Raw genomic sequence first — 15,451 nt, 5'->3', positions numbered from 1 at the left:
CACAAGAAATAAAGAACTAGTGGAATCTCTACATTTACAAGATTAATGCATTTCTAAAGCCAACAAAGGATACTAAGAAATAGGATAGAAGAAAAAAACGAGAGACTTCATCTAATCCAAAATTATCATTTAAAGATAGAATGAAAGTGATCCTAGGAGAAAGCAACTTGATTTACTGATAAGGGCAGTTAATGCTCAATTTAACTAGATTTGAATATGAGTATATGAACACAGTTAAATAGGAGACTGATGGATAACAATAGAAATAGTGAATGTGGTGAACGCTGTGACTTTGATTCAGGACATAGAAGGGAGCCTCATTATTCACTGCAGTCAGAGTGAAGCTGATGAAATAGATTCCCAAGATAATATTGAACCAGTACATGAAAGAAAGGCTTTGTTTGACTTTGAGGGTGTCATGCCTCTGTATCAGTTGTTTGCACTTGTTCTATTAGAGGATGCACAGAGCTGTGAGGCCACCATGACCTCAGCCACAAAGGAAACTGTGATGCAGATTCAGAAAACTTCAAGGTGGTCACACACCATCAGGTGTCCAGAGGAGTGAGTCTCCAATGTGGTTTCTCATAGCTCTGAGTCAGGGCTGGCAGTTCCTGTACATTGCCCTAGGATCTTCAAGTTCCTAGTTGTTTTGGTTAGGGATTCGGGGAGCCACATGCATCAGTAAGACTGCCCTTCTGCTGTCCCTCACACTGTTATGAGGGTTGAAGAGAGAGCTTTCTTACACACAGATTAAGAGTACATACCCTTCTCTAGGCCTTCATTGTAGTGGCAAAGAATAGCTTTATGAGCCTTAAGGAAGACAGTAACTTTCCTCCACCCTCATCTTTATCAGCACAAGTTAGGGGACATACTTGCCTATCTTTTACCAGCCTCCATTTCTCCAGTGACAGCCCCATGAGCTCAATGTGTGATTGCTCCCCTGCTGGCTTCCGTCTTGTATCATCTGAAATCAAGAGGGATCCCAGGAGTCCTATGTATCTCTGCCTGCATCTTCCCTTTATCACCAGAAGTCAATTGGGGAGCCCAGAATTCTGTAGTCTCCTGAAAAATACCCCCACCTTCCCTCCTACCACCACGCTCACAGCTTCACCACTATCTCTCTAGGGACTGTCAGGACTAATCCCATCATGCCTTTGATCCCTATTCATGTCAGCCCTCACCAGAACCCCAGGCCTCACAATTCATTCCTAATTTCTGGGACTCTAATCAGACGTATCTCTATATGTTCTTTGTTCTGACTTATCTTCCACCTCTCCTCAATTCCAAAATCCTCGGGAATTCACAGTCAGTCATTACTGAAATTGCCTATATCTACAGCCTGATCTCTGAAAATTCCTTTATTTTCTTGTCTAATCAAAACCTAGCTCTTTCCTAAGGAAGTACGCCTCAGGCAGTGGACTTTTCTGTCTCACTTCCCTTATATGGGTTAATTAGCCTCCTCGTTACTGCTTCTAGACTGTATTTATTATCTAATGCTGTTTGAGAAATCACCACAAAACTGAATGGCTTAGAGCCACAATAACTTTTTATTATCTCTCACGGTTTCTGTGGGTCAAGAATTTGGGAGTAACTTGGGTGTGGCCTTCTTGCACAGTCATGTGCCACATAATGACATTTCAGTCAATAAGGGACTGTGTATACAACAATGGTCCCATAACATTAGTACCATATAGCCTAGGCGTGTAGTAGGCTGTGCCATCTAGGTTTGTGTAAGTGCACTCTATGATGTTCCCACAATGACAAAATTGCCTAACAACACATTTCTTATAACATATATCCATTGTTAAGTGACATGTGACTGTATTAGATTTTTTTTCCTGGAAATGATATACCCCTTCCACTGTCATATTTTCTAGACATACTGTTCCCCTTTCTACCTAATGTTAAGTAGTAATTTTTTTCAAAGTCTTCTTTAGATTATTACTGGGGGAGGCTCTTTCTACCTGTTTTCAGGCAAGTAGACATGCTTTTTTCCTGGCAGCATAAGGTGAATTGCAGAGCAGTGAAGGTGCACTAATTATGCCTTTCATTACAAATCCATTGTTTGTTTCATGTTCTGCAATAAGTTGACTTTCATCTCCTCTTTTCCAGTGTTACAAGTTTTTTGGGGTTTTTTGCTTTTGTTTTTTGCTGAGGAAGGTTCACCCTGAGCTAACATCTGTTGCCAGTCTTCCTCTATTTTGTATGTGAGCTGCCACCACAGCATGGCCACCGACGAGTGGTGTAGGTCCCCGCCTGGGAACTGAACCCAAGCCACCGAAGTGGAGCGTGCCAAACTTAACCACTAGGCCACCAGGGCTGGCTCTACAAGTTTTTTTGTAGGTATTTGGTTGGGATATTAGAAGTTGGGCCATTGCTAGTCGATTATCATTTTAAACGGTAAAATATTCTCATATTAGATTTTTGAAGATTAACTATATCCTGGTGGAAGCTGTTTGTTTGTTTGTTTGTTTGTTTTTCATTGTCTTCCCCTGATATTTCATGGCTGGCTTCCTCATTTAAGTCTCTGCTCAAATATCATATCCTCAAAAAGACTTCTATATTAATTAGGATAGAACTATTCAACTAATGTGCCATGGATGCTTTATGGGTGTTCCTGAGATACTGCTTCCTTCATCTCCTGCATTTTGCCTCAACACAATCACCATCATCTGTTTATTCCAGTGTGATGTACAAATTTTGCCATATTCCAATACAAAGTTTGAGAAGCATTAAATTAAGATAAAGACATAGATGCAAAATAGGTTCAGACCCAATGTAACGGTAACTTCAACAAGACAGGGATATTTCTGTTTCAATCCAGAAGTAGACAATTAGAGCTGATATGGGAGCTCTCTACCAAAAAGTCTTCCAAGAACCCAGAATCCTTCTGTTTTGTTGCTCTATCCTCTGCTGCTCTTGTTTATATGGTACTTGTTGGCTTGCCACCATGGCCACATTCCAGACAGAGGAGGGATGAAGGGGGGTGGAATGTGGGGGGAAAGAGCTTGCTCCTCTCCCTTTGAGCATGTGACCTAGAATTTACACACATCTTTTCTGCCCACATCCAGTTAGCCAAAACTTAGTCTTGTAGCTATCCTAGTGGCTGCATGGGAGTCTGGGAATTGCAGTCTTTAATCTGAACAGCTGAATACCCAGCTGAAAATTGAATGCTCTGTTACTACAAGGAACAAGGAGAGAATTGTTGGGGGTGAGGGAAGAACTAGCTGTTTTATTGGTTAGCACTTTTCCTAAACACTCTGAATGAAATAGCACAACCCCATCTCTCAGCCCTTTACCCTGTACAGTAAGATCTAGGTATTTCTCTTTTTAGTTGTAAGGAAAAAAACTACTTATAAGTAACCCTTTCATTTAGCAATAATCATGTCTCAGTTAAATTGTAAAGCCTTAGTAAAACTCAAACCACTATTTCATGTCATCTTGGAAATAGACAGAGGAAGTAGTCCAGGGTTCCTAGGACCTGGATAGGCTTCAGGGGCTCCATGAGTCCTGTGCAGTTGTAAGTGAAATTGTTTATATAGCTTGGTAGTTAAGAGCGTGGCCTCTGGAGTCAGACTGCCTGGGTTTAAATTCCAACTCTGTCATGTGCTAGATTTGCAACTTAGGTAATTTACTTAACCTCCCTGTGCTCAGTTTCCCTATCTGAAACATGTGAATAATAGTATAATAATAATAATAATAATAGTATACCTACTTCATAGGATTGGGAATAATAGTTTACCTACTTGATAGAACTGAGGATAATAGTATACCTACTTCATAGAATTGAGAATAATAGTTTACCTACTTGATAGAATTGAGGATAATAGTATACCTACTTCATAGAATTGCTGTGGGGACTAGTTAATACATTTAAAGCACTTAGCATTTAAAGCTAGTTAAACATTTAAAGTACTTACAATAGTGCCTAACAATATTAAGTGCTGTATAAATACTAGCTATATTATTATTTATAGTCCTGGGGGAAAGTCCATATCTTCCATCTGATTATCAGTAGGATCTTTTATAAATCTCAATTTAATACCTGAAAGAAACCACTTTCACAGGCTTATAATCTGCATGAAATTTAAACTTTCTCTATTTTACTCAAAAGTCATCTGATCCTTCATAGCAAAGTTTATTTAGTGGAATCTACCTCAACAGTATTTTCTTTTAAAGAGTTTTCTTGTTTTCAAGTTTTTAGTTCTATTGTACTTTTTAACCTAATAGGAAATTTATATATATCTCAGTTTTCTTTTAATTGCCACAGTTTTGATAAAATTTAAGTTCTTATTTTCTAGGCTTTGATTTAAAATAGAAATCATTTTTTTTTTCCTTTTCAAGAACCCTGTGTAATTAATAGTTCTATATAAGGGGTTTAAACATCAGCAAGTTCACATATGTAACTCTGTGAGTGTGTTGGGCAGCACATATGTGTGATTAAGCAGCGAATGTTGATTTTTCTTGTTGTTACTTGAACCAGGCAATTGAGCCAAATTGAATCACAGTTGAAAATATTACAGCTCTTAATACAATAAAGAAAGAAGAGCCTATACAGCTGTTCTTTTTCTGGAAAGTGAACATCATGGCTGGAAAAAAATTGATACTTCAACATTGTTAGGAATGAATTAATATTGTTCTATAATTGCCAAATGTCATATTTAATAAATCATTTTTTTTAGGAAGTCAGGCCAGCAATAAATGTCCAGTATCTCATTACTTGTCTGCTATAGTTACTTACATTGAACATGAAAAGTTTTTTCATTTTGAATTGCTTTTGCTAAATCTTAGAGAAATAATTGGCAAATTGGTTAGTATCAGACCTGTAGCTTAAACACAAAACAGCTGTTGTTGAGAAAATACCATTTTCATAACATTAATATGCTTTCAATTAACAGACTGAAATGAACTGTTAAACATTACCACTTCCTTGTTTAACTACTGTTTGACTCTCTCAATGACTGATTTGCTTTCTCAATAGATTATTTACTTTAACTGAAAGAGGAAGAGTTTTATTTAAATAATCCGTATTTTTCCCCCATCTGCAGAATGTACTCAACAAAAGTGGGGATTTCCAATGTGCCACTATTTAAAGGAAGAGAGATGGTGCTGTGGTCGTAATGCCAGAATGTCAGCGTGTTTGGTATGATTATGTTTTTTTCTGGACTAACAGCTATATCCAGATGTTGCAGAACTTATTTTTGGCTAATATTATGCATTAAATGCCAAATTTTGCAGAGCATCATCTTTAATGCTTTTGTTCACTGCAAATTATGAGAAAAAAATGACTTGCCCTTGCAATAGTATCCACTCTACATGCAGTGTGGTAACAATTTATAGTTATACTATAATTCTACATTGTAGTACTTAATTTTTTACGTATAATTACTTTGATTATCATATAAAATGTACCAACTGCCAAGTCTTAAACACAGAATTAGTTCAGTGCTTTGTCCATAGCTCTGTGGTATGTTTGCATTTGTTTGTAGCAGATCATTTGGTATGCTAAATTTTTATAGAATGAGAAGAATATTATTAAGCTACTTGGGATATGAAGTAACTATTTAGTTAAATAAAACCTTCTTTATGCCCGATTGGCTGGTGTCCTTAGACCTAGAACACTTTAACTCATGGGCTTCTCTGTCTGTGGTGCTGTGTTTACAAAGGAATAGATGCAAATTAAACAGTGTAAGTGGTTTTTTGTATTAGCAATTTAGAATATAAGTTGATTAAATAATGTGTTTAATGTCCAATCCCAAGATAAATTAATTATTATAAAACCATTATTTATACACCAGTAACACAGCAATATAAAAAATAGCGTACCAGGGGCCGGCCCGTTGGCGCAAGCGGTTAAGTGCGCATGCGCTCTGCTGTGGTAGCCCAGGGTTCGCCGGTTCGGATCCCGGGCGCGCACCAACGCACTGCTTGGCAGTCCATGCTGTGGCGGCGTCCCATATAAAATGGAGGAAGATGGGCACGGATGTTAGCCCAGGGCCAGTCTTCCTCAGCAAAAAAAAAAAAAAAAAAAAAAAGAGGAGGATTGGCAGATGTTAGCACAGGGTTGATCTCCTCACAAAAAAAAAAAAAATAGTGTACCAGTGTTCCAGGTCATATATCCTGGAATTATCTTAGAAATCTATTTATGCTCAAATAATAATTTTCTTTTATAAGTCTTCTTAAAATACTTCTCTGAGAAATTGTCTTGTGCTTTCCTTGTATCTGTAAATGGTACTTGTTCAAGGTCTTGTGAGAATGGCAAGTCATTCTTGGAATGACTTGGTTCCCAAAATGCTGGCAGCCAGGCTAATACCCTCCAGGCAAGAAATTGAAATAGTCGTTTGTAGGGAATCTGACTAGCCTAAGAGAAAAACCTAAAGATCTTGGCATAAGGGATTTCACAGTGAAACAGGACAGATCTCACCTTTACTATGAGGCCCACAACTAATAGTCCTCACTCATAAGCCCAATGCTTCTAATCAGGTTTATGATACTCCCATTTCATTATCAACAGACAGCCAAGCATCACTAGATGTGTAAGAAAGTATAAGAGGAAAGAATAGAGATCAGATAAACAAATAGAAAAAGCAACCTGGAGGAAATGGATACTATCTAAGATAAAATAACATAAAATAACTATTAATATCCCTTGAAGAGATAAAAGAAGATCTGTATCCACCAAACAAGAATGTTCGCTATAAAAATAAACATTCAAAGAACCAAAAAGAAGAGTTTTTGAAAAATAAATTCCAAAATGTAGAATTTATAGACCATGCCGCACTTAAGAAATTTCCTTGACCAGTGTCAGCTTCCCATGGAATGCCCCTCTCCTTCACTTCATTCCAAGTCCCTGCTCAGCTCGACTTCTTTTTTTGATGCTAGAGTAATCTTGAGAAATCTAAGGAACATTTCTTTTGGTGCATCTTGTTTTATTGCCTTTGTAACTTAAGGAGTTAAAAAAAAGAGACCTTTCTGCTGACACTTGCAGATAAATTGTTAAGGGTACTAACCAGAAATAAAAATGTAATTAGAATAGTGCAATCTTGTCAGCATACTTTAAGCCTGATAAAACTGTAAAATATTTTAGATTAGTATGAAATGAACACTTGGTATATTTTCTTCGTTATCTTTATTTTTTGGCCAAGAAAAAGATTGTTTCCAAGAAACTTATCACCTACCTGATTATCTTTTACTATGTAATCAAAGTTTATCATTTGTATTTCTAAAATAAACTGATCAGCAACACATACCAAAAGTAGTCCTATGTTATGTGATATTTTTATTCCCACCAAATAATTTATTGTTAAGAACTCTCTTGTTTCTTTATTCAGTTCAGTCTTTGAGCAAAAGCCAATAACACAAAAATCTAATCTGAAATGAGCACAACCAGTACTATAAATGAAAACTCAATGTAGTCTTCAATAAAAAACTTGTTCTGGGCCTGTTGCTATTTAATATTAAAATTATATAATAACTATCTCCTGTATTCATAACACTCTGGCTCTAGATGTTCAGTGAAGGTACCCTTTAAGTCAATGGAAAAATTACATTTTTTTCTGAAAACAATTCTGTGAAAGAAATTTTCATACAATGAACTCATTTTCCATTTTCCCACTAAATCTTCATAGTGTGAGGGCATGAGAAATAAATCAGGGTTCAAAAAACAAGTTTTTAGTTCCTGCTCACCTGCTAACTAGCTGTGCAACTTGTGGCAAATTACTTTACCTTGTCGGTGACCTTGTGCATCTGCAAAAATTGCACTTACACAGGATAATCTGTAAGCTATCTTTCAGTTTTAAAGGTATATGATTCAGCTATATCTAAAAAGTCTTATTTATGAAGACATAGAAATCTGAAGCAAGTATGAGTATTTTAAATTTGAGTAAGGAGTATATACAGATCTATTATATTTTGCTACTTAATGTTTGAAATATTTTCCAATTAAAATTTTAACAATAAAACTTCAGTTAAAATATTTTAATCTAATTCAGTTATAAAACTATATAAGTATAGAAATGTATTTCTCTAAAAAAATGAAAGTTTCAGAAGGCTCTATTCCACATTTAAATTGTGACAAATCTTTTATATGTATCTTTCATATGTGTTAGATTATAAGTACTTATTAGAAATATTAGGAAATATTTTGTAAAAATGTTTTGGATCTTAAATAAATATAAATGTAAAACCAGCTACATATAGAATTGTAAAAATATGTATTACTTTCTCTTCTATTAGGTACTTGATCAAATGTGAATTTGAATTTGCAGACCATGCAGACCAAAAATATACGTACTTTTCAAAACTCAGTTTTCAACCGTAATTGTTCAGTATAATTTTGTTTAATAAGAGGTGAAATTATATGTTTATAAAAAATTGGAAGAAAAAAGTTAAAAAGTAGTATATAAATACATCTGTATATATGCATAATAATAGCTTTGTATTTATTTGCTTTAGCCACACTAAAAGTAAGCCAAAAATATGTCATTTCATTTCTTTTCTGTTTTCTAATCCCTTCTAAAATTCAAGGAGTGTATACAATTGGGGTCTGTATGTGTTTGTTTACATGAGATACATCCATTATATATCAGCCTTAAATTATGCAGGTATACCAGTTAACATTCCTTAATGTTATTAACACTTTTAAGTGTATAAACTTGCATGTTATTACTTAATCAGTCTTTTAAATGTCACTTTTACAAAGCCTTATACAGTATGTTTATAAGTCTTAAAAGATAAGACTAAATGTATCAGCAGTCTTTCTCTTATGTTTTCTCCTTAAAGGCATTGGAGCGGGTTGCAGTTGGCCAAGGGGTAAGTAAGAGTGTTTACTCTAATCCAATTGATGAACAGGATAGTTTTTCTTAAAGTATTCTTCATACTTGACCTGCTGATGAACTTAAAACCTGATGGATTTTAATAAATAGCCTCTTCTTGTCACCTCTTCATATTCAAATTTATACATTTTCTGTAAGTTTACTTTAAAAGAGAAGTGAACTTGCAGCATTCAATATATTTTTTAACTGTAGTCTAAAACACATATTTCAGTTGGTTGTTTTTAAACGTTTTTCTTTATTGACTTGACCACTGATTAGTTGCAACAGCCAAAGGAGTTTGCACATATAAACAGAAGTTAAATGTATCCCCAAAATATCCATATAATTGCCTTATGCTCCACTTTATGATTCATGAAACATATTAGGAATTTTTTAAGTTTTTTTTAAGCGTTTAAACTTTTCACAAGGTTTTTCTTATTGGACCTAAATTTAGAAATCTCTCTTTTGCTTCTTTTCAAGGAACATTAATATGCCAGTTTTTAAAAATAATAATAGCAACAAGCATCATTTACTGAGTGCCTTACTCTGGGCCAGGCACAATGCTAAGAGCTTTTTTTTTAAAATGCATTAATTGTACCTATTTAAAAATTGATCAAAACTGATTTTTTAAAAGCATTAGAGCATGTTGTTTAAGTGTGTGGGCTTTAATCTCGAACTGTTAATTTGCATCCTGTCTTCATCAGTTACTGGCTTAGTGACCTGGACACATCATAGCTTAATTTCTTTATCTGTAGAATAAGAATAATAACAATAATGGGAGTAACGGTAATATCTTCCTTGTAAAGTTGTTATGAGGATTAAATAAATGAAAAATGTAAAATGCATAAAGCAGTGTCTAGCACATAGTAAGTGCTCAATAAATGTCAATTGTTGTTGCTGTTACAGTTGGTTAATAATTATGATCATGAAAATAATAACAAAGTTTAACACAGTGCTTACCAAAGTACTGTTCAAAGTTTTCATCAATTAAAGCACTATGTACGTAATCCTATGAGATAGGAACTCTTATTGTCCTATGGTGCACATGAGGACACTAAGTAGTGAACACTGAGATTTGAATCTCTGACTCTGGAGCCCAAGCTCTTAACTACTGTACTGCATATCAACTTAGTGCTTCCCTAGGGGTCTGGAAGAGGAAAGAGCGTTCATCATAATAATGCCCCAGTGCATTTGTATGGTGTTTTTCAATTCCCAAGTGCTTGCTCATGTTTACAGTCAATCTTATGAGTTGGGTATTATCCCAGACTTACATGAGAACATGATACACAGCAAAAGTTTAGTAGTGCATTCTAGCTCCCTTAATTAATTGCAGAGTCCTGGCTTCCAGCTTAGTGCCCTCTCCACTAGGCCTGTAAAATGCATGTCTAGTACATGTACTTTAAGGGTGTACGCTTTCTGCTCCCTCCCATTTTAAAATGCATTAAAATGTTAAGTTGATTTATCACTTGTGAAGGAAAGAAAGTAGACTCTGAGCTGCATCCAGTTTATTTCTGAAAGAGTCAGGCACAGGCTGCTCAGGAGATGTTGACTCCCTTCCCACTTACCCCCGTCTGTATTTACCAGGATGGATGGTCCTAGATATTCCAGGAATGCACATGTGAAGGCATTTAACTCTCTTCCCTTTCTCTTAGGAAACAGCTGTAAAGCTCTTATTTACTCAGGGTAACTTGGGAATGATGATTTATTCTGTCCTATTTGTATTTCTCTATGCATTCCATTTCTGTATGTTCTCTTGCTTTAAATGCAATTCTTGGTCTTTTTGTGCTCTTTCTACAATCAGTTAATAACAATATAAATATGCATTTATTTATAAATAATCTTGATATAATTTTTCTCAAAGGTATGAGAAGAAGAGCTTTCTTTGTAGGAGTTTTTTTGCCCCCAAATTAAAGTATATTAAAAACAATAATAATGACGCCTCATCCTTACCCAAGTGTCTGAGAGGCAAGATAACATCATAGCTTGGTACTGGGACATCAGAGCCAGGCTTCCTCAGTTCAGATACTAGCTCAGCTATTTTTAGGAGTTTCATATAAAATTGAAGTTCCTATCTATTATAGCTAATCAAATAAAAAGTTAAGAACTCTTTGTAAGCCATTTATAATACTAATATTTTAGTTCATGTAATAATATATTTTCCAAAATGCCTTTAATTTCAATAGAACAGTATAACAGGTGTTAACATATGAAAAGGGATTTCAGCATTTTTGTGAGACAATTGAGGGGATTTGGGAGGAAGAGGAGGACAGATGATGAAGTAGAGATTTTTGGTACTTACTGTAGAAAAGAATTGCTCAAGATGAAAAAATGTCAAATGGAAAATATATCCAGAGATGGGAAATTCTGAGTGAAATGTTTTAGAGCAATCTTCAGGAAAGGAAAGTTTAGAAATCAGAGATTTTGTCTCAAGTCAAGGAATTGTATTTGAAAAGAGATTTTATATAAGAAGGTTATATATATATTTTGAAGGTTATAAATTTTAGTGTGGGCACTCAAGTGTGTGTGTATGTCTGCATTCAGTGAGTTATTTTAGAAGTTATTGACACAAATAATCCATAATCAATCTATAAATCAAAATTGGGGTACATTTATTATGAGCCAGGTCTGAGGACTATCACCCGGGGTGTTCGTTCCCCAAGGAAGGAAGGGCACCAAAGAAGTGGGGTGTACAGAGTGGTTGTATACCATCTTGGAACAAAGAGCATACATCACATGTGACAGGAGTATCTCTTTTACTACTGTCACGAGATGCTTAGCTGGCGCAGCAGATCAGTGGTCAGCGGGTCAGTGGTCACAAGGTGAGCACAGCAGGTCTATAATTAATCCTCAGTTTCCAGGAAGAGATGCTTATCCTTAAAGAAATTCTGATATGGGGGGAAGCTATATCCTTATCTTTAAGAGCATCATTCTTGTCTTTGGGACATAATGAATGTTTAAAGCAGATGTACAATGCATGCTCAACAGGCCACATCAGGTCCTTTTAGAAAACCTAGGTCAGGCCGAATTAGTTTTAAACCAAATGGCTTCCTCATATACTCCAATATATCCTGTTGCTTTTCATTTGTTTATCAGAGTTGAGTTAGGGACTATGGTGTTCTCAACACCTTTTTCTACTGGAATTACCCTCCCCACTATTCCCACCATCCAGAGAGGGTATAACTTGTGTTCTTTCAAAGTGCTCTGTCAAGATCCTACCAGTCCAACAGACATTCTCCAGTGACTTAAGAAGGCAATGCCATCAGGTGAAGACTCAACTCCCAACCTGTGGTTTTTTGTAGTCTCAGCACCTGGGGCCCACAGTGTAGGAACTTGATGTTGGAAGGGGGAGAAGGACAGTAGAGTAGGTTATCTGCCTGAGCACACAGGCATAATTTTATTTTGTGCTAAACTCCATCTGAATCCAAACATATTCTAGTTGAAAACAGGTGAAAATAACAATTTTGGACTCTGAAGGAGAATAAAAATGACAAAAGGATAACTCAGTGGATATACGCGTTCCACTGAACTCTATCTTTAAAACTTTACCAGTCATTGGACAGTTTTTAGTTGTTACCTTATTTGACTTCTCAAAAGCATTCAGTATTGTTGACCTGCCTCCATCCTTGCTCAGTTTTCTTTTTCTTTTTTTTTTTTTCAATAATAACTTTGCCTGGAAGTAGGGTTGTTGTTGCTGATATTGTGTTGGATTTTCCTCTACAGTATTAATATTAAGAGGTCTGTGGGGATGTGTGTGGGTGGAGTTTTGTTTGGTGATTTTTGTAGTTCCTTAGTTTAAGAGTACCTCTTCCATTGCAACAGCAAAATACACTTTCTCTTATGTGTAGTGCTTTTTTACCTTCTAGTTCTTTGAAACTGTCAGGCTTCATTAGGGCCCTTCTCTTCAACCATTCCTTCTGTCCTTTCAAAAACTTTTACACCTTCGTGGACACCTCCCATCTCTTTTTCCCCAGGAAATGAAGCCTTGCCAAGACTTCAATCTCTGATCCTGTGTCCTTTCCAGGGCCCTTCTTTTCAACTTTGCATTAGCCAATGCTGTGATCTTTTCGGCTTGAGACATATTTTTAGTATGTCCTTACTTAGGGTAGTACTGTCTCTTTCTGGGTGTGAGTCCTGGGTAATAGCATCTCTATTCCACCACCATTAGGACAGACCCACATTCTCTTCTCTTTTGCACGTATCCTACCTGACTGCTCTCTTATGCAGAGCTGACTTGGCTGGTCATGAAAGTTTATTTCTACATTTTTAACTGCCAAGCACTCCATTTGGGACATTAGCTCATTTTTTGTTTTTTCGTTATGCCTTTTCTTCCTCATTCACTACTCTTCTTTTATCATTTTTTTCTATTTCCTTGTAGAATTACTTTTTCAGTGCGAGTTAGCCTCAGGGTTCATTTTAACTTAGAATGGAAAAATTATAACATTGTGCTCTATGTTTAGTAACAAAGTCAGGTTTCTAACATTCACTTATTGTCCTAACTCCCTGGTATTTATTTGATTTCTGTTTTTTATTTGTTGTTTGTGCTTATTTATTTGTTTCTTGTGCTACATTTTTTTCAGCTTCCTACTGAATCACTCTTCTATCGTGCTGTACTTCAAGATATTATTAAAGATTGTTATGGCATCACCAAATGGTATGAGGATTTTACTTTAATAAGAGTAACTACTGTATTCTAAGTGAATTGACTTTTAGTTTTCAAGTGAATTTATTCAGGGTCACTGTTATTGGTAGAAGCAGCTTTGAATTTGAGCATAATGTTAGCAAATAACAAAGAAATAGGCAACAACTGTATCTTAGGTTAATCATTACTAACCTAGTGGCTCTAATGAATCCTTTTTGTCCTGAAAGGTTGTGGTAAAGACAAAGTAATATATGTAAAATGTACTTTTGAATTTTCGAAGTAGTGAAATGTTATATATAGTAATTCAATGAATATAATATTATCACATGAGTAGCAGTTGTATTTAAAATGTTTCATGGGGCCAGCCCTGTGGCATAGTGCTTAAGTTCGGTACACTCCGCATCAGTGGCCCAGGTTTGCAGGTTTGGATCCCGGGTGCAGACCTACACCACTCATCAGCCATGCTGTGGCAGTGACCCACATACAAAATAGAGGAAGACTGACACAGATGTTAGCTCAAGGTGAAACTTCCTCAGCAAAAAAAACTAATTACAGATATCGATCATAAACAGCCATTGTGGCCACTTGGGTATCTGCTGGTAGAATAGTACCCCTGCATGTGTTTTGTTTGTTTCTGTTTTCCTCAAATAATACACTGCTTACACAGAGAGGCAAGGGGTAGGAGAATTTTTTTATAATGCTGGTTCAATAACTGCTGTCCTCAAGCATACATTTGCAAGCCTTTCAACTTTCATAAATGTCCTCTTGCTAATGACAATTTTAGTATTCTGATAGCCATTTCATTGTAGTAGGATTATTCTTCAAATTAACATAGGGCAATTTTCAGGTTCTCAAAAACTAATCCACACTTACTAACAAAGATAGAAGCTATTTTTAGATTGGGTATAATTTCTCTCTAGGAGAAAATAATCTATTTTTTACTGACAGAAATTATGACATGCAAATATCTACATATGCCATTGGTTTCAACTGCCATTTCTATGTAGATAACTCCCAAATCTGTATCCCAATCTTCATTCTCTTTTCCGTATATTAATCTTCAAAATGTCTAAAAGTGAATTTCTCATATTTTCCTAAAAACTAGCTCCTTCTCTTGAGTTCACTCCAAGATAATAAACTTGTTGAAGAAAATCACAAAATTGTACAAATTCATGTCCACTCATGCAAATTCGTGACCACTCAAATATTGACTACCTGCCTTCCTTTAGGACCTCAAATCTGTTCATCAATTTGTTTGTTGTTCTCTTAATGATCACTTAAAATCATCTACATTCTTTTCTAAACCTTCCTTCTCACTTAAAAATTCAAATTTCTCCGCCCCTCCACATTTCTGCCTTCCTTTACTACTCAGAAGATGGATGGTGTTTATTATAAGACTTCTTTCCTTCCAGAGCTTCCTTGACCTTTCAGCCACATTTGACCGTGTTGATAATTGTGTTTTCTCCAAACTCTCTTCCTCATTATCTTCTGTTAAGCTGTACTCTTCTAGGTTTCTTTTTCCAACTCTGAACACTTATCTGTTTTTTTTTTTTTTTGAGGAAGATCAGCCCTGAGCTAACATCCATGCTAATCCTCCTCTTTTTTTTTTTTTTTGCTGAGGAAGAACGGCTCTGAGCTAACATCTGTTGCCAATCCTCCTCCTTTTTTTTTCCCCCCCCAAAGCCCCAGTAGATAGCTGTACGTCATAGTTGCACATCCTTCTAGTTGCTGTATGTGGGGCGCGGCCTCAGCATGGCCGGAGAAGCAGTGCGTCGGTGCGCGCCCGGGATCCGAACCCAGGCCGCCAGTAGCAGAGCACGCGTACTTAACCACTAAGCCACGGGGCCAGCCCTATCTGGTTTTTTTGAGGATTTTTCTTCTTAGTCATGCCCTCAGTTTATCTAGGCATTCTCTCATGTCTTATGCTCAGCTCCTGTCTCTTTATATTTTCCTCTTTCTCTTAGCAGTTCCCCTCACAACAAATAACTTGAAACATGTA

The 15,451-nt window shown here is 36.0% G+C and overlaps 1 protein-coding gene across 1 annotated transcript in view; it reads left to right on the top strand.

The window, feature by feature from the left end:
• METTL25 (methyltransferase like 25) overlaps nucleotides 1–15,451 on the top strand; it is a 103,654-nt gene that overhangs the window by 52,601 nt on the left and 35,602 nt on the right. Inside the window, exons 6-8 of the mRNA XM_058568711.1 lie at nucleotides 5,049–5,143; nucleotides 8,782–8,811; nucleotides 13,391–13,464. Of these exons, the coding sequence (XP_058424694.1) occupies nucleotides 5,049–5,143; nucleotides 8,782–8,811; nucleotides 13,391–13,464 (199 nt within the window). The remainder of the gene's footprint in view (nucleotides 1–5,048; nucleotides 5,144–8,781; nucleotides 8,812–13,390; nucleotides 13,465–15,451) is intronic.

The sequence above is a fragment of the Diceros bicornis genome, chromosome 25 (assembly GCF_020826845.1).
Source record: "Diceros bicornis minor isolate mBicDic1 chromosome 25, mDicBic1.mat.cur, whole genome shotgun sequence".
Classification (NCBI taxonomy): domain Eukaryota; kingdom Metazoa; phylum Chordata; class Mammalia; order Perissodactyla; family Rhinocerotidae; genus Diceros; species Diceros bicornis.
Note: the sequence above shows the minus strand (reverse complement) of the source record. Positions and strands in the feature narration are given on the sequence as shown.